Here is a 25365-nt window from a genome sequence, read left to right on the forward strand (position 1 = left end):
TTTTTCCATAGATGTAGTTAATCCACCTCTTCAAGAGACAGTAGCCAGGCTGATGGAAGAATTCTTCCATGGACCTAGCTGCGTCTACACCAGGGATGAATGAGGTGGACCTAACAATGGCATTCAAGACGTGAAATTTTTCAGAGCTCTGCCTCTGAGCAGTGTAGCTAGGTCAATCTAACTTTACGGGTTGACCAGATTGGTCTCTTGTTTGTTGCTGTCCCAAGGGAGTATCTCTTGCACTCTGTCCTTCCCTTAGCCTCTGATTTTTGGGAGTCCACAGTGATAGGTCCATTACCTGCCTGTACTGCTGCTTGTAACTTTTTAAAGCAGGTACTGGAGAAATTGACCCAATTATTGTCAGTTTCAATGCTGCCAACAGGATTCTGAATAGCATCCCCTGAAAACTGAGGGAATTCTGATCCTGGTTTTAATTTGTTGCAGCTTGGCAAAGCTGTGGATACCAGTAGAGATACTGGAGCTGCCTGCATCTTCCTGAATCCTGCATTGGTTTATAGTTGTTCACATTTGGAAGGTCATTTTTGCAAATATGAAAGCTAGAAACTTAATATATTGTAATGAGAGCTTAAAATTTGAAGTTGACAGTACTTTTTTCAAGTCCTGTTTACGGGGGAACGTTAAGAATTTCTACTGGATAATAGCTGGAGGTCACAAGTTTAAAAAAACAAAACAACAACAACAACAAAAAACCCCAACATATCTACAATTGAGGCAGAACTAAAACCAAATGCTACTTCTGAAGTGCATAATAGAAGTTAAGAATTATGTTACACTTGCACCCACTTTCCCTTTCATAGGGGTTGTAGTTAATATTAAAAAATAACAGCCGTTTTTCCTTAGAAAATGTAGCCAAAGAGGAGTTTGGCTTTTCTTATGCTATTTTTCATTAATGTACAAAAGTCTACACAGGTGCTAATTGAAGATTTGCCTCTTCCACAGTTTACTGCACAAACATCTACACAGCTATCAAGTGAGTTGTTGTTGCATTCAGTGCTACTCCATTGTGATTCCTATAACCTTGGATTTCACTGTAATGCTGAATTCATTTTATGTCTTTAGCATTATCCAGCATTCACTTTGAAGGTCAAAAGCTTTCAGTGCAGAATACAGTTCACCATTTTGGGTCTAGATAACTTACAGCTGAGTTTTAAAAGAGCTGGCCAAGAAGCTCTCTGAAGTCTGGACAATTAATGTTGATTTTCAATAGCTCTTGGAACACCTCAGGAAGTTCCAAAGGACTGGAATGAAATTAACGTTGAATCAATATTTTAAAAAACTAAACAGGATGACACAGGTAATAACAGGCCTATGAACCTGATATTGATCCCAGACAAAATAATGTAATGGCTGATGTGGGACCTGATTAATTAAGAATTAAAGAAAGGTAATTAATGCCAGTCCATGTGATTTATGGAAAATAGATCCTGTCAAACTAACTTGATATCTTTTTTTTTTTTTAATTTTAAATGAGATTAAAAGTTTGATCGATAAAAGTAATTGTGTTGATGTAATATACTTAAACTTCTGTAAGGCATTTGACTTATCACATGACATTTTGATTAAGAAACTAGAATGATACAAAATGAACATCGCGCACATTAAATGGATTAAAAACTGGCCTGGAAAAAAAACATAAAATAATCACTGATTGTTTGTGGATAACACACAGACTGAGAGAATGGTAAATAATGAAGATGACAGGCCACTGAGAGAGAGAACGATCCAGAACTGGGTGCAAACAAACAAACTCTGTTTCAATATGGCCAAATATTGAAGGTATTTAAGAACAAAGAATGTAGGCCATTCTTAAAGGAATGGGGAACTCTATCCTGGGAAGCAGTGATTGAAAAAGACTTGGGGGCTTATGGCGGATAATCAACTGCCCATGAGCTGTCAGTACAATGCTGTATTCGAAAGGGCCAATGCAATTCTTGGACGTATAAACGGGAGAGTCGAGTAGGAGTAGAGAGGTTATATACTACTCTGTATTTGGCACTAGTGTGACTTCTGCTGGAATACTGGGTCCAGGTCTTGGATCCACACTTCAAGAACAATGTTGATAAATTGCAGAGGGTTGAGAGAGGAATTGCAAGAATAAGAAAAGAATCAGAAAGCATGCCTTATGGTGGAAGAATTAAGGAGTTCAATCTATTTGCTTAACATAGAGATGGTTAAGGGGTAACTTGATTACAGTCTACAGGTATCTACATGGGGAGCAAATATTTAATAGTGGGCTCTTCAACCTAGCGGAGAAAGGTATGGCATGATCCGACAGCTGGAAGTTGAAGCTAGACAAATTCAGACTGGAAATAAGACGTATGCCCTCACTTAAAAATAGTCAACCATTGGAACTAGAGAGCAAGATATTGCGGTGGATTCTCCATCACTGAAAACCTTAAATCAAGACTGGCTGTTTTTCTAAAAGAGATGCAGTAGTTCAAAGAGGAATTAATTCTGGGGAATCCTTTCTCTTGTGTTTGTAGAAGGTCAGACTAGATGGGCACAGTGGTCTCTTCTGGCCTTATCCTGTGCATGTATTCTCTCTCCCTGATGTCCAGCTCTGCCTCCCCTTCCTGTGGCAAGGTTTTTACTCCTGAAAACCTGGTAGCCCAAAATGTGAAAAGGTACTGTGACAGGGTTAGACCTGATGGCTACAGGAGAGTAGTAGAGGGGTCTATGTTAGCCCCAGAATGAACAAATCCCTGTTCCCTGGGTGATCCAGCTGGGGCCACTCTGGGGCAATTAGGCCAATTAAGCCAGCTGAGGCCAATCAAGGAGCTTGCCCCAGCAGTTAAAAGCCTCCCTGTCAGGCAGACAGGGGCAGCTGGAAGGGAGTTAAGAGAGGGAGCAGAGCTGCTACAGGACTTGGAGCAACCACTGCCACCTATTACAACCCCAGAGGTACCAGAGACAAGGGGCTACCTGTCTGGCTAAGGCCAGGGACCCAAGGCACAGGCCTGAGGGAGAACCCCTCCCCACCCAGTTCCAGGAAGCAGACGGCGAGCAGTGGGGCCAAAGAGAGGTGACCCAGGGAAGGGAGTGAGTCATGGACTTTTGAAGACTACTCCACACAGGGTCCCTGGGTTGGGGCCCAGGGCAGAGGGCGGGACCGGGCCCCCCCCGCTCCCACCCAGGCACGCCATAGGCATAGCCGAAGAGGGCACAGTACCCATGAGAGGGCTAAACTAGCCGCCCGTGCCACAGTACAGAGACAACAAAAGGAGGAGACTGAGGCAAGAAGGATGGGCGAGGAGCAAGGTGCAGAGTGACTGGAGCAGAAAGGTGGGTAGACAGGGGCAGAGCATTAGTACAAAGGATGAGGTGTTGTTTTTACACGTAGGCCACTAGTGAGGGGCTTGGAGGAGAGAGGTGCTTTGGTCAGGGCAGGAGGAAGGGAGGGTTTTTTTAGGTGCTGGATGTTGACTAGGTTGAGGTGAGGAGAGTCGTAAAGGATACAGGAATCCATTTGGGACAGAGCCTGATCTTGGGCTTGGGCAGTGAGGAAAGAAGGAATGAATTTTAGAAATGCCTTTAGAGGGAGAAGCAACAGGAAGAACTGGTGAGGATTTGGGGGTGAGAAGAGGAAAGGGAGGAGGAAAGGCAACCCCAGCATTAGGAGGCTGAGTGATGAGAAGTATAGAGGAGATGGCAGTGGTGATTGGGGAAGAGAGTCCTTTTTTGCCATGTTTAGTACAAGGAAGTGGTGGGATCTCCATGAGGAGATGCCAGTTTGGGCAGGGGGCAAGGGTGGGCAGGTAGATTTGAGCCTTTGGTGCACAAGTAGTACAAAATCAGGAGAGTGGATGAGGTCACCTGAGGGTGATTGGGGGCTGGGGGAAAAAGGGTACCAAATGGAGAAGAGAATCAGGGAAAGGATAGTGGTGCAAAAGCCCAAGGAACAGAGAGGGCCTGAAGGAGGCGGGAGTGGCTGGTGTAGAAGGCAGAAGAGATGATACATTTGTTTTTCAAACAATAAAACCCCCAGAGGTTTAACTTCCAGTTAGAAGATGAGCCTCCATAAATAGGGGAGACCCAGGGGGGGAGGTTGGTTTGGGCTATTCCCTACATGCCGCCTGCTGGTATTGCTTCCTCACAGAAACATGCTGGGGCAGAGAATTCTTGGGCAGCAGTGTCATACCTGGGGTGGGGACGGGAGTCTTCTGTGAGCCATGAACAGAAGAGAAGTTAGTCACTGTAGCTATTTTGTTAAGTGATTTTTAGAAAAACAACCCTGCTTTATGATTAGCTACAGTTCATCTGGTTCCCCCCCTCCCCCCCACCTGTGAGGGAGGCGGCTGGAGGAATGTTGGTTAATGATTGCCAGAGGTTGTCGGCTGGGGTAGGGCTATAGCAAATGGCAGCAGGGCTGGACACTTGTTTCTGAAATGTGCAAAGTAAACTTTGCTAACAGGGCATGAAAACAGTCCAGTTGTGTGCGTCTGGAAGTAGATTTGTATACCCACAACGTTGTGCAGTGCAGCTAGCTCCCTCGTCACCTATTGAAGAACGGCAAGTGAGTCTTAACTTTTGTGGCTTTTTTTCCATAGCTATGTCTCTGTGTCGTCATCCCTCTCTTTCCCTCCCCCCCCCCCCCAAAAAAAAAAAAAAAAAGAAAAAGAAAAGGGTGTGTTTACATCAACACCTATCTGACTATAAAATCCTAGTGGAAACAAGGCACAGGTAGTTTGTACCTCTGTAGCTAGGCAAGGTCAACTGCAGATAGGGGTTATAAGGCTGACCTCGCCCAGCTATATCAAGGTACAAACTGTGCCTGGACTCCACCTAGTCTGATTAGGTACTGCGATGTAAAAACAAACCAGTTTTTGCAGTGAAGACCAAATGCATGAGCTCCCTCCTCCACCTGATTAACATCTAGTGAGAGGGGGTGTAACAACCAGATGGTCTATTTAGTTGTTAAACGCCTTCCAAGAAATTCTCATGCCTGGAACCTGCCATTGCTCCAGAACAATGCATTTAGAAAATGTGAGATGCAGGTGAGGGAAGGATTACAAATAACTTGACTTGCTGATGGCAACGTGGATTAAAGGAACGCTGTCCACTTGAAATATATTCAATTTAAAAAATGAATGAAATGTAGCTTGAGGTACTACATGTGCCCCAAATCCGTGTGTGTGTGTGTGTGTGGTGGTGGTGGGGGGGGGGAGCAGTTTAATGTCCTGTTTGTTGAAATGTTTTTCTTTCCTCTGTCACTGACTGAGAGACCTGCATCAACAACATACTGAAATGGGATATTGATGCGTTGCTAAATGCAGAAGAACAGAGGAAATATTTTTCTCTAATCTTTCAATTATAGTTTTGCGTGTTGTATCGATACTAGGATAAAATCAGTGTGGTGTAAATTGACACTGTCTCTTTAAGACGTGAGACCTGTTAGAACGGGTTTAGTCCCCCCACCCCATCTACCAAAGAAATGACATAGAACTTGTAATTTTGTGGACTTTGCTCTCCATTGCCTTCTGTAGCAATACCAGGCTGATAATGAGGCTTTTCACCATGGAGCATTTGATGCTGGGGGTTTGGAGGGAGCCTGTCACCACAGTCCATCAGAGAAATAATGCAACAGGATAGCAGTCCGAGGAGAAGACTATATTTGCAGTCCAGCAGATGATGATGGTTTATGTGTGAGGTAAATTGATAGTCGCTGGGGTTTCCACCTTCCTGTGCGGCAAATATTGATCCATGTCCTCCTTTCCTCCCAAGTCCTGTTCCTTCCATAGATCTGAGCGTTTTAATATTTAGCTCCCTATTGTCTTCTCTTACCCCTGTTCCACATCTATCCTCATCTTCCCTCTCCTATTGGCTTAGTCTGTGGCTCTGCCCCTCTCCTCTGATCACCTCATGCAGTCCCCTGCACTTGTACTCTTCCTCCCTCGTGATAGTTTGACTCCCACTGTTAGGTCTGTTTACTCGGCATCCCTGCCACTCCACTTCTTCCTTTGCCTGAGTCCTGCAGAATGGGACTGGGAGGGGGAAAGCCTCACTTGTTAAAATGATGTGCGCCCTTGATAAGAACGTAGGTAGATAGGTGGTACAGTGGATTGACTCTGCCTGATGCAACTTGGATGTGTTGGTTCCAGCTGAGGCTAAACAATAGGTAGCAGGAGGGTAGCTCACATGGGCTGATGGTGCCCTTGGCAGTCATGACAAGCAGTGGATTTGGTACGGAGACCAGGTGGGGATTCAACTCCGAGGGTATGCGTGTGGCATCGTCATTGCAGTGATTGTACAGGTGGGTCCTGAGTCATCCATGAATCATTGCCTCCTGAAAAACATTCCTGGGTCCCACTCTCAACATGACTAACCTGCTCTGTCAGAGGGGTTTTGTGGGAGGCTTGGAAGCAGACGGCACCAACTGACGTGGCTCTTCCTGTGCTGTGGGTTACGTTTCCAGTGCACACTAGCGTGTATCTTTCTTCTAGACAACTGTTGTGCTTTCCTCATAGACGCAGTGTAATCTAGCATTACACCTCCGTGGCCATTCCTCCCCCGCTTAACAGGATGATTCTCTCTGGTTCCACTGCTACATAGCACAGTTGTGCATGTGGACGTCTGACTCGGCCAGTGCCTCAAAGAATCTGCAGCTCAGGTGCAGTTGTGAAAGACATTCTGAGCTCCAGCTGGGGCCGGTGATGGTCTTTTAGATCCTTGTTCCTGCAAAACTGGGCATAAAAGAAAGGGGACCATCAAGGAAGATAGCCCTACAGATTTAGCGCTGCATCCAGGGCTAACAGGATGTCTCTTTATTCTAACAAAGCATGAAGAGGGAAACAAGAAATGAGAAAACGGCTTCTGGCCCAAAGACTGACTCAATTTTCTCTTACAGCCTCAGAAACCTATGAGAATGAGGTGAAATAACCAGAGTCAATCAACGTAGGGGATTGGGAAGAATAAAAACTAGCATAAACCATATTCTCTTGCAGACTTTCCCAGCAGCAGAAATATGTATTTCTTGTTCTTGTGACTCTGGCTGGTTACTAGGGAGAATGGCCCAGCATGAACCTAGTTTCTTGGTAACGAGGATGGGAAAATAGTACAAACTGAAACAACTCCTTAGTTGCTATGAGTCTGACTTTCCTTGGGGTAACTGGCTAAATACTGTGTTCTGCATTAAGGTTTGAAGGCCATGGCTCAGCCCAGAGAGGCTGGAATTGTATTGGAGTGGTTGCTCTCAGATGCCATAGCCTAAATTCAACTGTAAATCCTCCTGAGCAGAGTGACTCTGTGGTTGTGCTTGTTCAGCTGGGCTGCGAGTTTCCATAGGTCATGCTACATCAGCAGTGTGATAAGTGCGCCGACTCTCCTTGCGTGAGGAAGAAGACAACTGTGATACTAAGCGCTCCTTGTGAAAAGTTTGTGCTTGCCCAGTTCAAAAAAATACTGCCCAGTCTTCATCTCTGTGCCTACTGGCACAAAAATAGAGTGGTGGCTGTATGCAGACCATCTTCTGAGAGAGGAAGCTAGTGGGAGTTGAGGGTGGTCCTTAGCACCCTTCAGGAGGTACTTGGCACCTTCAGGATTGGGCCTTAGGGGAGAATCAGTTGGCACAACTGATTTTTCAGGAGACCAGTGTGATGCACATGAACTGTGGTGTTCTCCCAAATAAGGGCCAGATCTAAAGGCCATTGAAATAAATGAAAAGGCTTCTTCCAGTTGCAATGGGCTTTGATTAAGGCACTAAAAGTGTGGGGAAAATAGCTTGTCACTATTGTGTGTCTTATGAGTATTGCATAGCAGTAAGCTTTTCAGCTTTCAATATCTCTGGCCATCTATAGTGTATCATATTTATCTGCAACTTGCCTCCTCTTAGACACAGTGGGTTTATTTCCATAGGAAACTGTTGGAGTTGGGCATCCATTGCCTAATTTATGACCATGGTCCCACAGAAACCTGTGGAGAAAACTGGCCAAATCCTCAGAATCTGAACGGCTTCTTTCTATGATGAGTTTTGCTCTGCAGGCGTACTTGTGAGGAATGCAAATAAGGAACCCTCTGATATATCTGAGAATTATGGATCAATAGACAATGCTACATGGCTTTGCTAGCTAATATGTATGTTGCGAGTTTGCCGGTTAAAAATGCTCTCTTGCATACATACTTGGTCTTTTAGGCTTGCGTTGCACTAACTTGCATTTCTTTAGCACCATCAGAGCCACCTTTCTGGGCAAGCCTGAAGAACCATTTTTTCTGATTTCCTATTTGCCATTTATTGCATCACTGGTATGATGATTCTTTGACAGAAACTCATTTGACCTAACAATTGTGGAGGGAGGGGAAGAGGAAGTGCAGTGTGACAGAGTGGAAGGAATCATCTCAGAAGCAGTGGGGCTTCAGTGGATAAGGCATTGTACTGGGAGTTGAGAGACTGGATTGTATTCCCCACTTTGCCACTGACTTGCTGTAGAACCTTGGGCAAGTCACTTCTCCTCTCCGTGCCTCTATTTGCCCTCACGCTGGTCATGTATTATCTATTTAGATTGTAAGCTTTTTGGAGCATGGATTATCCCTTACTGGTGTATATCCAGCATCTAGCACAGTAGGGATTTGATATTAGTTGGAGCCACTAGGTATTGCAGGAATACAACAAATCCTCATCTTAGGTCTGCTGCCCAAATTGGGCTCAGCTCCTTGTTCCTTTGAGTCCTAGCAGTCTCTTTATATTGGATTGTTTTTAAGGCTTTTTGTATGGAAGGACGGTCTAGAGATTCACTTTTAACCAATGCTGAGTGTCTGTCACATCTAGTTCCCTCATGCGGCCCTCCTCTCATGCACTCATTCATTATATGCAGCATGTATTAATAGAAAGACTGTCCTGTGGACACCTTGCCCTCCTGCTGATTTGAGTAATAGGCCTGTGGCAACTAAAGGGATGGCTCATGTGGAAAAGCCATGTTAAGAAACTATTTTTAGTGGCCTTTGGTAGAGCTGGAAATGAGAAGGAGCCAGCATCATATGAGCAGCCAGCTCTGCATAGAATCCAGTCTGAGAGCCTCCTAGGTTAAGGTGTGAGAGAACATAAGAAAGTCTATGCTGGGTCAGACCAATGGTCCATCTAGCCCAATGTCCTGTCTTCCGACAGTGGCTAATGCCAGATAGTTCAGAGGGAGTGAACAGAACAGGTAATCCTTCCTTTTGTTTGTTTTTTAAACCTCTGCCTATTAATTTCATTTGGTGACCCCCTAGTTTTTATGTTATGACAAGGAGTAAATAACACTTCCTTTTTCACTTTCTCCACACCAGTCATGATTTTATAGACCTCCGTCATGTCCCCCTTAGTCATCCCTTTTCCATGCTGAAAAGTCCCAGTCTTATTTATTTCTCCTCATATGGAAGCTTTTTCATATCCCTAATCAATTTAGTTGCCCTTTTCTGTACCTTATACTGGAATTGGAAATCTTTTTTGAGATGGGGCAACCAGATCTGCATGAAGTGCTCATGATGTGGGTGTACCATGGATTTATAAAGAGGCAATACAATGTTTTATCTTATTATGGGGTATCATTAGGAAAGGGATAGATATTCTGTTAGCTTTTTGACTGCCACTGCATATTGAGTGGATGTTTTCAGAGAACTATCCACAATGACTTCAAGATCTTTCTTGAGTGGTAACAGCTAACTTAGACCTCATCATTTTTATATATATAGTTGGGCTTATGTTTTCCAATGTGTATTACTTTGGATTTATCAACATGGAATTTCATCTGTCGTTTTGTTGCCCTGTCACCCAGTCTTGTGAGATCCCTTTGTAACTCTTCGCAGTCTGCTTTGGACATAACTATCTTGAGTAGTTCTGTAATCTAACCAGGTACATTCTCAAAGACAGCCCATCGGCCCTCCGAGCAAATCCAGGGGAGACCAGAGCTGACTTTCTAGGGGTTTAAAAAAGCAAATGCAGGGTGGGGAAAGGGTTAAAGGACTCAGCTTTCAGGCCTGCTTTTGTACATGATAAAGGGTGCAGGTCCAAATATTTAAAATCCATGGCAAGTCATTTTAAGTTTTAGGATTGTTCCGGTTGCTTGGCTGTGGGGAATTACAATAGCCAATTTAGTGAAGGATTAGTGAGCATGCTGTATACTGCGTACTGGAAAGAAGGTGAAAAACCACAGCAAGCTAGGTAGCTATCAGTTCCCTAGTAGTCTTCATGCTAGTGGACCGTGATGCTAAAGGAGAATGTACAAAACAAAGACCGAGCTTACCGCATAAAGAACCAATGATCACACACAAACTAGAGTCCATGAGACACACTTCAAACCTAAGTAGGCCAGCTCTAGAAGGTGGTTAAGGTGAAACTGAAATGGAGACACTTTTCTACCTCAGACAAAATGAGTGTGTGAAAGAGGGACCTCAGCAGAAGTGAGAAAGAGACTGTATGGAGACTGGAACTATAGGAGAGTGGAAAGGGAGGTGGAAAACCACTTCACAGTGAGTCAGGTCCTACTTCCATTAAAGTCACCAGCAAAACTCCCATTACTGGGCAGAGAATCTGGGTCTTGAACAGGAAGGGGGCAGCTTCTGCCAGAAAATCAGAAATGAAATACATCATATGAAACCCTACTCCTCTTCGGCCCTTGTAAAACCTGCCCTACGCGGAGACCTAGACTACTGACCGCTGCAACACGCATCTGTCACTCTATTGGCATGACCAGGTATACGTGTCCTTGGGTGAGAGCTCTAAGAAACCACACCATCACTGAGATGATTTCTTTGGAGTCAGAGCTGTGCGTTGTTTTCTCCATTTCATGAATGAACCCAGCTCTGCTGATCCCTCCCTTGTTCTGGTAGTCAAGACTACCCCACCTCCACACTCGGTGATGTATTCAAACAAGCTGCTTGCCTGAAGGCTGTTCCCACCCTCTTCCACATACTAACAGTGGCCATAACCTTGTAAATCAAGGCAGCCATGAAAAGGCCCACTCTCTCACTTAATCCCTCTGGTTACTTACCTGACCTTTAAAAGGCATCCACTGAAATAGGGAGTTGGGGCTCATGGGGGTTGATTTTTTTTTTTTTTTTGGTGTGAGTGTGGGGGAATGTCGATAATGCAAAGAGTTGCTTTGGACTTAAGGGATGTGTGTACACTACAGTTGCCATCCCAGTGGATGTCATCCGCTGCTCACCCAGTCCCACTCAGCTGGAGTTGAAAGGAGATGTCTTGCTGGTGTTGCCAGTGTCAAATATGCAGGACCTGGGGAGAGTAAAGTCTATCACTCTTTGCTAAAGATGAGTGCTGGACCCTTTCAACACAGTCAGGGAGCTGAGTTTGTTACCCATTATCAAACAGGGCAGGACAGTCCTGGAGAGAGGCAAGAAATGGGCAGAGGATGAGCAGCATCTTCAGAAGCTGCCAGCTGTGCAGTGTCTGTGGCTAACAGTTCTGTTCAGGGGTCCTTCTTACGTTGGTGGGGAAAAGTTGAAGTTGCAGAAAACTTTGATAATCAATTGAAAGCTGGAATTAATGTGCTAAAAGCCGAATACAGACTTCATTAACGTGTAGGTTCAAAAGCATATGGGTATGTATTAAAAAATAGAAAGCACACTTACATCTAAGTATCATGGTCTCTGGGTGATCACAGATATTTAAATTGTGTACTTCCATCCCTTCCTTGTGATGTACATAAAGATGCTAACTTGTTATCACTAATTGGATCTTGTCAAATCAAACTCCAAGATTAACTAGGACCAGTTAACATGCCTTAAACACAACTATCCTTGTACACAGTAAGGGCAACCTCATAATAGAACATGTGCATTAACACACAGGTTCTCAGCCTGGACTTCACAACAGCTTTCAGGAGGTTGTGACTTTACTTTTTTTTGTGGCTATAGATGGTAAGGATGTGGAGTCCCAGAACCCTTTTCTTCTAACATGGGATCAGGGTACTGAAGGTCGAGAACCACTATTCTAACTTGATACGTTTTTCCGAGTCTAGACATGGCCTCCCAGTGTGTCTCATTGTAAAGCATTAAGTAGTGAGTTTCACTCGAATACTGATAAACTTGGTGCGACTCTCTGCAATGACAAGTTTGTCAGAGACAATCTGAGCTCTGAGGGGCTCTTAGCACGCTCCTCTTGATACCTTGGAAACCATTTAATGTCTTTAGGCTGTTTTTGTAAAGGCCTTTTTATTCTTCCCCAGTAGAGATAACTGGGAGTAAATAATACATTTTTGAAAATACCTGTCCCAGGCACATTTACTCTCCACAGCTGTGGCGGCAAGAGTGACTGAGGGCTGCTTTGCCTGCGTCAGTTATTGCCTGGAAAATCCCCAGTGAGTTGTTGCCAATTTGTTGGAGTAATTGAAATAAAAAGAAGAAATAAATCCAGCTAACCCATGAGAACCCATGCTCTCAGCAGAAACACCTAGGCATTATCGCCTTGTGAAAAAAACAGATTTTCAGCCAGAAATAATAGCCAGAGAAAACTCAGCAGCCACTATCTCTCCAGACCACTGATATGCCATCTTGTTCTGGGTCCCTTTTAAATAGTCTGAACCAGTTTCCAGTAATAACTTAGTCTGTACTCTGTCCGCTGTGGATGGGGGTTAAAGGGAGTTTGGAGACTCTTCCAGGCTAGAGCTGAGTCCAACCTGAAATCCATGTCCAGTTTTGGTAAAAGATCCTAACTTGACCTGAAATCAGCAGCTTGTGCCCACTTAGCTTGGCCCCATCCATGCTGGTCACTCTCACACCATGTTAGAACAGCCTGAATTCATCACGAAGTGTTTTAAAACCACCTGTTCCCAGTGAGATGTAAATTCTTTTTGGAGGGACAAGGGGGCCTTTAACAGAACTCTACTTCCTTGTGTATAATGTGACTTTCTCCATGAGTTAGCCAAAGCAACTAAAGAAACTAACTTAGTCCCTACCCCAGACAGCGTAGTTGTGTCTGTATGGTGTCTAGCACAATGGGGTATTGACCTTTCATTGAGTCCCTAGGGGTTACTGTAATAGAAATTAATGACTGTAAAATGTCCCTTCCTTCCCTCATCCACATCCTTCCCAAAACTCAAACCAATTATTTTTCAAGGTGTTTTAAAAATTCCTGACTGACTTCCAGTATTTCATACTTCAGCCCTTGAAAGTATTGAAATCCTGTAGAGAAGAGCTATTCCTGGGGTGGTCCTGTCCACCTAACCAGAGCCAGAGATGTAGTGGAGTCGCCCTCATTCAACAAGGCTTCCATCGTCCTTGTGTGGGCCATCATTTGAGGAAAAAAACAAAACAAAAAAACCCCACACACACACTCTTAAGCATTCATGCTTCTAGTTATACCTGCCTTCTCCCAGTTCTCTGGCAACAGCTGTGAATAGTTAAGATGCCAGAATTAGTCACATACAGATCCTGTGTGCGGTTTCATAGGTGTAAAGAGAGAGGAATCCAAAGCATTTAGCCAATCAGATTCAACTCCCACCCAACTTTTTGGGCATATCTGAGCATCGTGTTTCTGGAGTTTGCTTTGGCTGACAGAAGGGAACATATCGAGGTGTGGTGTTGTCCAATGGAGTGGCTTTCTGATTAGGGTTCCAGTGTGGGTAGCAGCTCACTCGGGATTCTTTTAATAGTTTTGATAGGAATGTTGTTGTACATGGCTCACATCATCTCTGTTGACTAACATGTGGGTAGCTGGTGTGCTTCCTGCTGTGTGTCACCCAATAAGAACAAGGGAGATGCGACTTGACATTTGTCATATTTCTAAAGCTAAAAGTACAAGCAGGAAAACACCTCAGACCCTTTAAATAAATCAAAACAAGGTGCAGACCCACTACCACTGAGGGAGTAATGTACAGCTGTCTCTAGTTGCAGTACTGTTGAGGGAGCCCAATTGTAGACTAAGCCCTGATGTACGAGGCACTTGTACAAACACGGAACAAAGACAGTCCTTGTGTTGAGAAGATTGTAATCTAAGTCTAAGACAAGAGACAACAGGTGGAGACAGACAGATGGGGAGCACAAGGAAATAATGAGACAAAACCCATTTTGGCTGGCCAAAGTGGACCAAGCCAGATCATGCCAGTGCTAGCTACAGTGTTTGCAGTCAACAATGTATTCAACTCTAACCCTGTATTTTGCTCCCAAATTCCCTGTGAACAGTGACTTTCACTGTTAATTGTTCAGTCGCTTTCTGGGAACAAATTTAGCCTATGAGTTGTTTGCAAGCTGTTAAAAATATTTACTAGTGACAATTTTAGGAAGGATGTGGACAAATTGGAAAAAGTCCAGAGGATAGCAACAAAAATGACAAAAAGTTTAGAAAACCTGACCTACTCAGGAAAGGTTGGAAAAAACTGGACATGTTTAGTCTCGAGAAAAGAAGACTGAGGGGGCGACACGATTAAGTCTTCAAATACGTGAAGAGCTGTTTATAAAGAGGACTGATCAATTGTTCTCCATGTCCACGGATGGTAGGACAAGTAGTAATGGGCTTATTCTGCAGCAAGGGAGATTTATATTAGATATTAGGAAATCTTTCTAACTATCAGGGTAGTTAAACTCTGGAATAGGCTTCCAGGGGAAGCTTTTAAAAACAAAAAACAAATAACCTAGGTCGTCCGTTACAGGTATCCCTTACAAATAACCTAGGTTGTCCCTAACAGTCGTCAAGTCCAGCCCCATAGTGCAGGGGGCTGGACTTGATGACTCCTTGAGGTCCCTTCCAGCCCTACCTTTCAATGATTCCATGTTTTAAAGCTGTGTGGATTGGTCACCCACGTCGCATGATATGGTTTCTGCATTCTGATCGGATGACTCTGTGATCAAAACTTCCCTTAACCTGTGGTGTGAGCAAAGCCTTGCCCATTTGAATGTTGGCAAACAGCAACTAAAACAGCTGCAGGTTTTATTTGCAGAGTTATTTATGGCTGCTATATACACCAGGATCTAGTCCATATAGAAATATAAAATGTTCAACGCTGTTTCTGATCTCAGTCCAGCTCTGTCATGCTGGCTGGCCATGTCTGGGTGGTCATGAGCTGTTCTAAAATAGGGCACAGAAGTTTAAATGTAGTATACTGTGGTTAAAATCCCCTTGCGGATGGAGCTTTGAAGAAGAGGCATTGTGGGAGGCAGGGTAACTATTAGCTAATACATTAAGTGCTTTCTGAAGCTGCCTGTGAATGGAGGATTATGGAGTCATTGTGACCTGTCAGTTTCACCATTATTATTGTTCAGGGTGGATGGTGACCTGTAAAACTGGCAAGAGAAACTTGTGTGTAGTAGGACTTAAAACCTGAGTATAGCGTATGCCTGCTTCGCTGGTGGCAGTGCATGCTGCCACAACAACAGGCTGTGAGCAAGAGATTCCAGCCAGGATTAACCTGTGACTGTCGGGTGAAAAGTGCAAGTTAGTGAAATCTGTTGAACTGCTTCCTGGGACCTGTCCATGTTACTGGGTTTACACTGGGACAAACAGCCTATTCTTGACTTCTGGGCCCAATCCTGGACTCAGGACAGTGTCTTTTGAAACCGACTAATTTCTGGCTGTCTTTACAAGAAACCAGGGAATAGGGAGAGGAACAAAGAGCTGGCTGAGGTGGCAAAGGGGGGGCTGAGCTGAGAGTGGCTTTAAGCAGCTAGTTTTAGGTCCAGTAAAGTACGAGACACTACTTACTGCTGTGGGATGATCGCACAGAGATGCTGGCATTAAAAGTGTGTTCTCTCTGCCTTTAAAACATCTTGTGTTCTTCTAAAGTTCTTTGAAATTGGCTGCATCAAATGGTGGCTGGTCTTAGGCCCCCGAAATATGGTTCTATTGGGTAACTCCCATTCTTCACAGCAAATTGCTTGTTGCTTATTTTGACTAACAGCCATTCTGTAGGGGATTTTTGCCCATCTGTTAATTTGATTGTTGTGAAGTGTTCAGGGGCTGGCACAGTAGATCAGACCGCACAGGAGAAATCAAGCACTTGTTTCTTTTTCCTTATAGGGAAACCATCTTGCAATGGTCCAGAGAGTCTAATTCCCCTGCAGCTTTGGAGATGGAGCTGAAGGTTTGGGTTGATGGTATCCAGCGGGTTGTGTGTGGCGTTTCGGATCAGACCACATGCCAGGAGGTGGTCATAGCATTGGCACGTGCCATTGGTAAGTAATGTGTTGAATTGCTATATCTGGTGAAGTTGGGTTAATGACCTATATCAATTTCTATTACAATACCTGAGAAAGTGCTTCTATAAATTTGCCTTTCCTTTGATGTGGGCAAGGATTATTATCCACTTTAGAGCTGGATGAAACGGAGACATACAAATTAAGTAACTTGTCTGAGGGGTCTCTCTCTGAGTGGCAGAGATGGGAATAGAACCAAGGAGTCCTAACTGTTCGCACCAGTGTCCAATGCTGCCTCCTGGTGGATTAGGTTGAGAACTCTATTACACTTTTAACACACAAGGCTTGACTCAAGCCAGTTCTTTACTGATGACAGGTTTTAACTTTCAACCCTTTTAAAAAATTTAAGATCACTTAAATAGTCCTGCATTCCCCCTCCTCCCCCCAACCCCAAATCCCTTCCCTACACCTCAGCTCCCACCAGTCTCTTCGCAAGTAAATTTGTGTCAGCATCTGCATCATAATCTCTGGTGGAGGAAGCAGGAGTCCTCAAGGAAGCACAAGGCTGTCTTTGCCACAGGGGTGACACAGCTAAACTCTAGATCTTTGTTTGCATCACGCTATTTCCATGGCAATCATCTGTGGGACCACAAGTGTTTAATTGCTTTGGTACGGCTATGGCTTTCAGCACTGCCGCATTTGGGCTCTCCGCAGCTTGCGCTCAGATGGGGTGGGATTGCTGAAGAGTACCATGGGGAACTAGGTCAAACGATCAGCCTTTCTCAGTTCAACTGTGGATGTGTGAGGGTCTTTGTCTGGATGGCTGCATCTACAGCTCTGTGAAGGAGAAGAGGTGTATGTGTTTTCTTACTCACCTCAGTTAGGGAGAGAAGAAACCACCGTGGGCCAGTGCCTGTCCATGGACTGTACTAAAGAGTAAAGGCTGTCCCACAAGGCACAGCAGAATATGGATACAGGCAGGGTGTCTGCAGCTGTTTCTCCTTTTCCGCCCAAACTGTGTATTCGAAATATGACTGACCTCACTGCCTTGGCATCAGGCAATGATCCTGACATGCGCTCTAAAATGTGATTCTGTTTAATTGTCTTGGGCCCTGATTCAGCACAGCCTTTAAATGCCTGATTTCAATGGGTCTTAAACACATTCTTGAAGTGATATCCATGCTTTGCTGAATCAGGATCTCTGTGATTTCCCATGTGCTCTGCTTACAGGTAAGAATGAAAACGATCTGCCAGCCCTGGAAGTTCAGCCTGGGCTCTGAGGCTCAAGCTAGGTTCTTCTATCTTGCACAGAACCACCTGGAGTAATTGGGTTCTCAGCCACACCGTTGTGTTTGCTGGGTTTGCTTAGGCATGGCGGCGTGCCATTTACAATAGTAAACGATTCAGTTTTAGGTGCAAGAAGGACTAGAACCCAGCTGTCTCCTTCCTGCTTAGTCAGGTTGGCTCTGCAGGGCTAACCACAGTACCCAGCCATAGACATGGGGTTTTGTCACTAGAATTGGCAGATCTAAGACTGCACACAGCTGAGCTGTGAAACGAGGAGTTCCCATTATTACATACTCACTTTACAGAGTAGAACAGGAATCTAAGCCTGGCCTGCAAGGCTCTACCTTGATGTGGCCTTAGACACTGGGAGAAGGCCCTGGGGCACCTGGATAATTAAAGCACTGGCAAGTTTGAGATCCCTTTTAATCGCCATTTGGTTTCTAAGAGAAATGCCTGTAATCATACTAATAGTCTGTCCTTCACTGTCCCCTCCCATTGGAGGATCAAGAAGCGCTTCACACACACTCAGCACCCCTGTGAGTCAGGCAGGGCTCGGGCTCTGTTGTGCTCCAGGAGCTACTGGGGAGCAGGGCGTGGTGGTGGTGGAAGCAGAGCTCGCTGCGCTGAGAAGTCAGTGAGTGAGGAGAATAACAAAGGTTTTGTTAGTGGAACTGATGGCAGCAAAATAACACTTGAAATTTCAGGCCATGGTCGCCCCGACTGCCCTATGGCCGTAGCCAGCAGCACTCCTTGGGGCAACACCTGCAATCTGTGCTGCTGTACACCTCAAAGCAGTGGGGCTGCCCCATTTTCCACTAGCAGAGAATATGGGCCAACGTCAGCGTCTCTCTGGAAACCACTGAGAGTCAATCTCGAGCCCTGCCTCAGGAACCCCAGCTTCAGTTGGCTTGTGAAAAAACCCAGCTGCGCACACTCTCTCTGAGTTTGCCCTTGGCTCTGAAGGGCTGTAGGGTACGTCTGTATTGCCGTCCTGGGGTGTGACTGCAGCTTGTGTGGAAGTACTCGAGCTAGTTTAAATCTTGCTAGCTTGGGTCCCGGAGCAGTGAAGCCACAGGCAGTGTGCACTTCAGCCTGGGGGACTGTACAAGTTCCCCTGGAAGCCCTGGGGAATTCCTCACGGGGCTAGCTGCACTGCTGCTTTGGGTGTGTCTACGCGAGCTGCACTCCCACCCTGGGAGTGCAGGATAGATATGTACTCAGGGACAGGGATGCACTGGGTCTGGCTTTGGCTTTTCGGACAACACCTGTTTATTTAAATCTCTAGTCATATGGAAGCTCCGCAGAGCAAACACTGTTATGGAGCTGAACAAATTGCCTGGTGCCTGCCACAGGGCTGTGCCTGCTGGAGAAACTTGGCTGGGGGGTGCTCTTGGTGCACCCTCCTCTGTGGCTAGAAATGTGCCACCTTTAGAACTACAGCAAACTGCTGACTCATGGGGATCTCCCAGGGGATGGTGGCAGCTTTGGGTTTGATCCAGGTCCCTCTGTTTGAATTAAACCTGTTTGTTCTCTCATGGAGGCTGTGAACTTCACCAGGAGAGAATGCAGCTGACTTGGCAACGTCTGTCCAAGGTTACAGCAACTGTAGCAGGGGACAGACTAGTGTCTCCCTTTTTGTGGGGTGTTAGTCCCAAGGCATTCTTGACAAACTTATCTTTAAAACCTCCCTTCTGCCTCCCCTGGTTATTGTCCAATTAACTTATTCCTTTTCTCTCCCCTTCCCCTCCCTATAGAATTCAGATACACTCGTAACTTTACCTCTATTCCACTCTTGTATATTTTTTTCCAAAATTGAGTCATAAAAGAACCAATTGCACCAGAGAGGAGTTAATGTCACATTAATATGATCTATAATATCCCACCTGGCAGGATGTCTTTGTAATTGTGGGGAAAGCTCTCTGCTCACTTGTTACCCTTCTCTCTGTCCACATGTTTGTGGCTAGCTCCTTGTTTGGATGGCTGCAGGATGTTTGCACTGAAAGGTCCATCATGGGTGACGGGAGTGTTTGGGGACAATGACCCTGAATTGAAGGAAGAGTTAGCATGAGTAACGCATTAATTACTAGAACGGAGGAGGAAGAGGAGTCTGGCATCTCTCTGCATAAACATCTACTAACCTCAGCCAGTCAGATTGGCTTTGGCATCTGCCCATCTGGCCATGGAAGCTACAGCAATGCACTAATCATTGGGCTCCCAGAGGGATGAAGCAGTTCAAGCACAAAGGAGGATAATAAAACCCTGACTTTGAAAACTGCAGTTAAGCATGGACTAAGGAGAGGCTCTGTTAACATTCTAATTTGATACCTGTCCCATGAGCTTCCAGCTATGCCAATCCCCTCCGTTTGGATGTACCGGTCTTTAAGAGCGCTGCCTTTATAACATTCCACTTCCCTGGCTTTGATTCGTTGCGCTGCTCAGATTTTTTTTCATCCTTCCTCCAAAAGGGCTGAAATTGGTGTTTTGGCTTATAATCCTAGGGGACAGCAGTCTTACCATGGGCTGCTCCTTGCCTGACACGTACACTGTGGCTGGGACCTTGCAATCTGGAGATAGGAACCTTTTCAATTTCCATTTCAGAATCTCTCCTTTGCCAATCTTGCCTCACAACTTGCAATGGAATAAAAGAGTTTTAACTTTCCTGTGGCAGGAACGAGAGGACTCTTCCTGCACAGATTTGGGTTCAAAGGGTCTGACATGAGCCAGGACTCAGTCTCTGAGCTATCAGAACAGTCTGTAGCACGGCTTTTTGGAAGTGGTGGCTGCTGCACCATCACCCGCTGCTCTGTCCAGTCTGGTTTTCATAGCACAGTGGTTCCTAGATCCCCTCTCACGTGGCGTTTCAAGTCAAGAATGGCCCCTTTCCTTGATCACCTGGTTGTAGCTGGACGGCTGTCTGGACCTGAAGCTTCCTTTAGCTCTGTCTACACAAGAACGGCCATACTGGATCAGACCAATGGTCCATCTAGCCCAGTATCCTGTCTTCTGACAGTGGCCGGTGCCAGATAGTGCAGAGGGAATGAACAGAACAGGTAATCATCAAGTGATCCATCCCCTGGCACCCACTCCTAGTTTCTGGGGTCTAGATGGGTGTTTATAGGACTATCATCAAGTTAATATCTGAGTACCTTGCAGTCATTAATGGACCTACCCTCACAACTGTCCTGTGATGCATGGAAGTGGGGAACCCCGTGTTCCACAGAGACTACGGGTGTGTCCACACTGCAATTAGAAGCTCTTGCCAGCTGGGTCGGGCTGTGGTGCTGTTTAACTGCAGTGTAGATGTTCGGAGCGTGAGTCACCCAGCCTGTGCTTGCAGTTTCCCTGAACTTTAGCTGTGCTGATTGCATCGTTTGAATATCCTGCAGGTAATGGTGAGTGGCGATCCTGGCTGTTGATGTGGAAACTCCTTAAAATTGCCTCTGAAGTTTCCATCAACCTGTGCTCTTGTCCTCCACCAGGGTTACATATGCCTCCAATCTGACGCTGCAAATCAGGCCTCCCCACCTGTTGCATCATTAATTGAAAGTGCAAGTAGAGAAGTACCAACGTGCTCAGGACCAAAACCGTGTGGGCTAGAAATCTCATGACTCAGTCTCAGAAGCACCAGAAGATGTTTGAAGCTGAGGTGTAATGTTTCTGCTCTCAGAAATCCTGCTGGCTCATGACCTTTTAATAATTAATAACCTTTCCATCCAGCAGGCCTAGCAGGTGGAGGCTGCAGCAATACATCAGGGTCAGGTGTTGGCCTGGCTCTCTGCAAACCCAGGCTCTAATCCTGCCTTAGGTCAACATGAAAATGAATGTGGTCTTCTTGGTTCATCTACACAGGGAATGTTTTTAGACTTGTAATTCACCACTGGCGGCTGCAGTGGTGGAGGCAGTAGTACAGATAGGGCTTGGGAATCCTTACCACTGTGTTGTCTAAACCTGAAAGTAGACGAACGGGTGGTGTGAACCTCGCAGCCTCAGCAGTGTGTAATAGGTAGTTACAGGACTTAATTTTCCTGTGCAGATGACACTGCTAAGGACTTGGAATTATGGGGTGTCGTTTCAGAAGAATTCAGAGGAATGGGGGGCAAAGTTGTCAGTATATAGAAGCTTTGTGTGATTCTAGTCTATCCTGCAAAGTTGGAGGGCGGGGAGACGAAGTGGAGTATAGACCTATGAAAAGTCGGGGCGGGGAGAGGGTGTCCTGCTGCTTGGAATGAAGGTGACCTAGGGCTAGAAAGGAAAGAGGAGCCATAGGGCTGGATGGAGGTGCGTTGACAGAGCAGTGTAGGGGAAGAGCGCATGCTGCCTGGCTGCAGCCACTGACACTGGTCTTCTTTGCTGGAAGCAGAAGTCATCCCCCAAGATTCCTGGTTCTTTTTCGAGTGATTGTCCCTATTGCATTCCACTGAGGATTGTGCACCTGCATAAACCCTCAGTGGAATACAGATAGGGACCGCACATTTCAAAGACCCTCCGGTTACAGGTAGGTAATCTCCTCTTTTAGTGTGACGGATGAGAGCTGCATTAAGGTAATGACTGTGAGCTGGACGTGCTCTGTTTCAAATGCAGATGAGATCTGGGGTACAGACCGGGGAGGGTGCGGGGGTGGGGGGCATGGAGGGGTGGCTGTTTGTACTACAGCAGCATGATGAAATGTTGCCAAGTGTGATGTTCCCCATTTCCTCTGAGTGAACTTTCCTAGTGACTCGTCTTTTCTCTTCTCAGGTCAGACGGGAAGGTACATTCTTATCCAGAAGCTGCGGGAGAAGGAGAGGCAGCTGCTACCACACGAATGCCCTCTGGAGACACTAGCCAAGTGTGGACAGTATGCCAATGACGTGCAGTTCATATTGCAGCGGACGGGCCCCAGTCTTGCCGAGCGCCCTTCCTCTGACCATGCCACCCAGGCTCCTGAGAGGACATTCATTCGGGCCAGCCTTCCCATCAAACCCCGGCCAGTCAGCACAGAGGTGCCCAGGTCCCGGGAGCCTAAAAAGTCTATGACCTTTAACTTGGGTCCTATGGGCTCCAGTGATCGGCTTGCCAAGAGCAAGCTGAGACCGCACAGGAGGGACAGTGTAGATTTGAAGGACAGCCCCAGCCGCAGCCATCCATCCAAGGAAGAGCTGTTTAAGACTGTGCTGCACCAGCAGGAGCAGCTGCACTCCTTGGAGGTGCATGGGGATTCCCTGGAAACGGACCTCAGGCACTGGGAGCACGACAGGGGCCCCAGCCAGGAAGACGAGATCCTCTATCTGGAGCACCTGATCAGGCGGAATGAGATGGAGCTGGGCGAAGAGGAGTTCTGGCAGAGCGAGCTCCACCTGGAGAAGGAGTGTGAGAGGGAGAGGCAGGAGAAGGTGAGGAGCCTGCGGGCCACCATGGAGGAGTACACGCAGAAAATCCACGAGCTGACCACGAAGACGGAGGCCCTGGAGAAAGAGATCCAGTTTGAGATTGCAGAGAGGGCCAGGAGGGTGAAGGAGGCTCCTGCGGATCTAGAGGACATGGCTGCCAAAATGAAAAGGGATCTGGAAGTTAAGGCCAAGCAGAGCACGCAGCTGGAGAGCAGCCTGGCAAGCGTGGGGAAGGCCTTGGAAGAAGCCGAAAGGAACTTCCAGGTATAGCCTCAGTAACGTGTGCCCCTGGGGCCAGCAATGCATTGCAGCCGTGTTCAGCTCCCCCTCTGGCCGCCGCCCGAGCTGGGCCTGCACAAGACGGTTAAGGGAGCTGCCCAGGGCTCAGACTAGATTTAGGCCCTGACTCCGCATCCATCCCCATCCAGCACCTATAAATGCTGTGCTGCATTGGGCCTTAAACCCCAGGTCCCTCTTTCCCGTTTAGATCAGTAGAGAGCTGTCTACGGCCCTCTTGCCATGGGGTCCGGGAGGGGGTGGGCAGTGTTATAACCAGTCAGGATAGACAGCGGCTGGGAGTGCAGCGTGGCCGTTAGAATTAACAGATCGGGGCGTGATCCTGCAAGGGGCTGAGCAAGCTTGTCTCGATCCATCAAAGCCCTTAAATGCACGAGTCATCAGTGGTGCCACTCCGGTGGGTCAGTGCTTTGCTGCTCGGTCCCATTGTGGGATTAGAGCTTGGGACAGATGCTGTTGGTAAACCTTAAACTGCAGAGTGTGGGGAGAGGGACTGACTTGCTAAACACTCAGCTCTTACTGATGGGGCTGGAACGGTCATGGACACGTCCACACTAGAGACAGGTATGGCTCCTTGGAGCAGGGCTGATGTCTTGGTGCTTGAGGGGCACACTTGTCATCCCTCCAGAGAGCACATATGCAGCAGGTCCTGGGATGCTGCAGCCTTTTCAATGGCAGTCGCAAGCACCGGGGAAGACTTGAGGGATACATCATGCCTTTTAAAAGCTTTAAACCCAGGAAGATTTTCTGAAGCTAAGGGCGAAGCAAGGCCTTCTCTCCAGCTTGTGCTTCCGCCCCGCCTCCCCTGTGAGGATCACAAGTAGAGAGGAAAACTACACCTGAGTCATTTATTTACAGCAGCTGCTGCAGTGAGCTAGAGATTCAAGTTAATTAGCTCATTGTGTAATCTTCTTAAAGGACTATAGGGGTGAGAGGGAGAAAATCCAGAAAGGCAGAGATCAAAGAATTGCTTTGCCCACCAGCATCTTTAAAAATAGCATGTACAAGAATTTGCATCTCTTTCCCTCTCTGTCTCTGGAAAACAAATGGGACTTACTGAAAACTACACAGGCTGCTGTTGTGGGTGTGCAGGGCCTAGTGTTTGAACTGTTTTCACAGGCCCTAGGGAGCCACTTAGCATGAAGGCCTGGTCTACGCCTAAAAATTAGGTTGACCTAGCTATGCTCAAGGCTGTGAACTGTTGCACAGAGCATGAAGTTTAGGTCAACCTAACCCCCACTGTAGACACAGCTAAGTCAACAGAAGAATTCCTCCATTGACCTAGCTACCGCCTTTTGGAGAAGTGAATTATCTACATCGACGGAAAATCACTTCCATTGACGTAGGAAGCATGGGCACTACAGCGCCACCACAATGCGGCTGTAGCGTTGTAGCTGAGCGGCTGTAGTGTAGACATACTCTTGATCTGGCTTCCTCACAATATTTAAATTGCTGATGAAGGGAGAGGCCCTGTGTAGACCAGATCTTGCACTATTTTGTCCTTGTTGCCAAAAAAATAACTTTGTGGAAAAACAACCCAGAAGGAGGCTATTTGTGTATATGGCGTTTCCTGCAGAAGCCAAATGCATTGCCTCACTAACAGCAATGCACCCGGCCTCTTCTCCCAGCCACACAGTGCTATAAAGGCTTCTGCTCTTTTGGCCTTATGAAGGAATAAGCCAAGGTAGCAGGTGCTGCTGGAATCCAGCCTCCCCAGGAACTCTCCTCTGATGTGGTGCTGGTGCTGCTCGAGCTCTGCTTGTCGCATAAGGTGCTGGGGATGGAACTGACAAGGAACTGTGCAAACTCCTCAGAGGCAGCTACATTTGCAACTTCTCCCAAGCACTTGCCCAACCACTACATATTTGCCAGTAAGATGGAAGTTGCTGTTAGCTGTGTGACAGTAACACTTAGGGTCTATCTACACTGCAGTAAAACGTGCACCTGGAGCTGATGGGGGAAGGACCCGGAGCCCAGGCTTGCCTGAGCCCAAAGGTTAAACTGCATTTTTATAGCCCTCCAAGTCCAAATCAGCTGACACAGGCCAGCCATGGGTGTCTTATTACAGTGTAGACATACCCCTGGAGGTCTCATCTTAGGGTGTGGACTCCATTGTGCACAGTGCCGCCTCTTCTCCCTCCCCCCCCAAGATGACAATCTCAATAGAGACAGGGTGGGACAGGAACCAGGTGCAGAGAGGGGAAGTGACTTACCCAAGGTCAGCAACAGAACCCAGTCCTCCTGAGTCTCAGTCCAGATTCCTATTGTCTGGGCCATCCAGATCTCCAGTTGGAGATCTGGATGGCAACCAGCTAGCTTTTCTCATTTGAAATGC

The 25365-nt window shown here is 46.4% G+C and overlaps 1 protein-coding gene across 6 annotated transcripts in view; it reads left to right on the forward strand.

The window, feature by feature from the left end:
* RASSF7 (Ras association domain family member 7) overlaps positions 1-25365 on the forward strand; it is a 125721-nt gene that overhangs the window by 89431 nt on the left and 10925 nt on the right. For 4 of the 6 annotated variants that reach the window (XM_067540505.1, XM_067540510.1, XM_067540511.1 and 1 more), the window contains 2 exons: positions 15962-16116; positions 22102-22997. In XM_067540505.1, coding sequence (XP_067396606.1) covers positions 15962-16116; positions 22102-22997 — 1051 coding nt within the window. Of the gene's footprint in view, positions 1-2862; positions 2923-5554; positions 5669-15961; positions 16117-22101; positions 22998-25365 lie in introns of those variants that run through there. The other 2 variants (XM_067540509.1, XM_067540508.1) reach the window with 2 other exon arrangements.

This window comes from Emydura macquarii, unplaced genomic scaffold (assembly GCF_026122565.2).
Source record: "Emydura macquarii macquarii isolate MOO-44397 ecotype Brisbane River unplaced genomic scaffold, CSIRO-AGI_Emac_v2 contig_587, whole genome shotgun sequence".
Lineage (NCBI taxonomy): Eukaryota > Metazoa > Chordata > Testudines > Chelidae > Emydura > Emydura macquarii.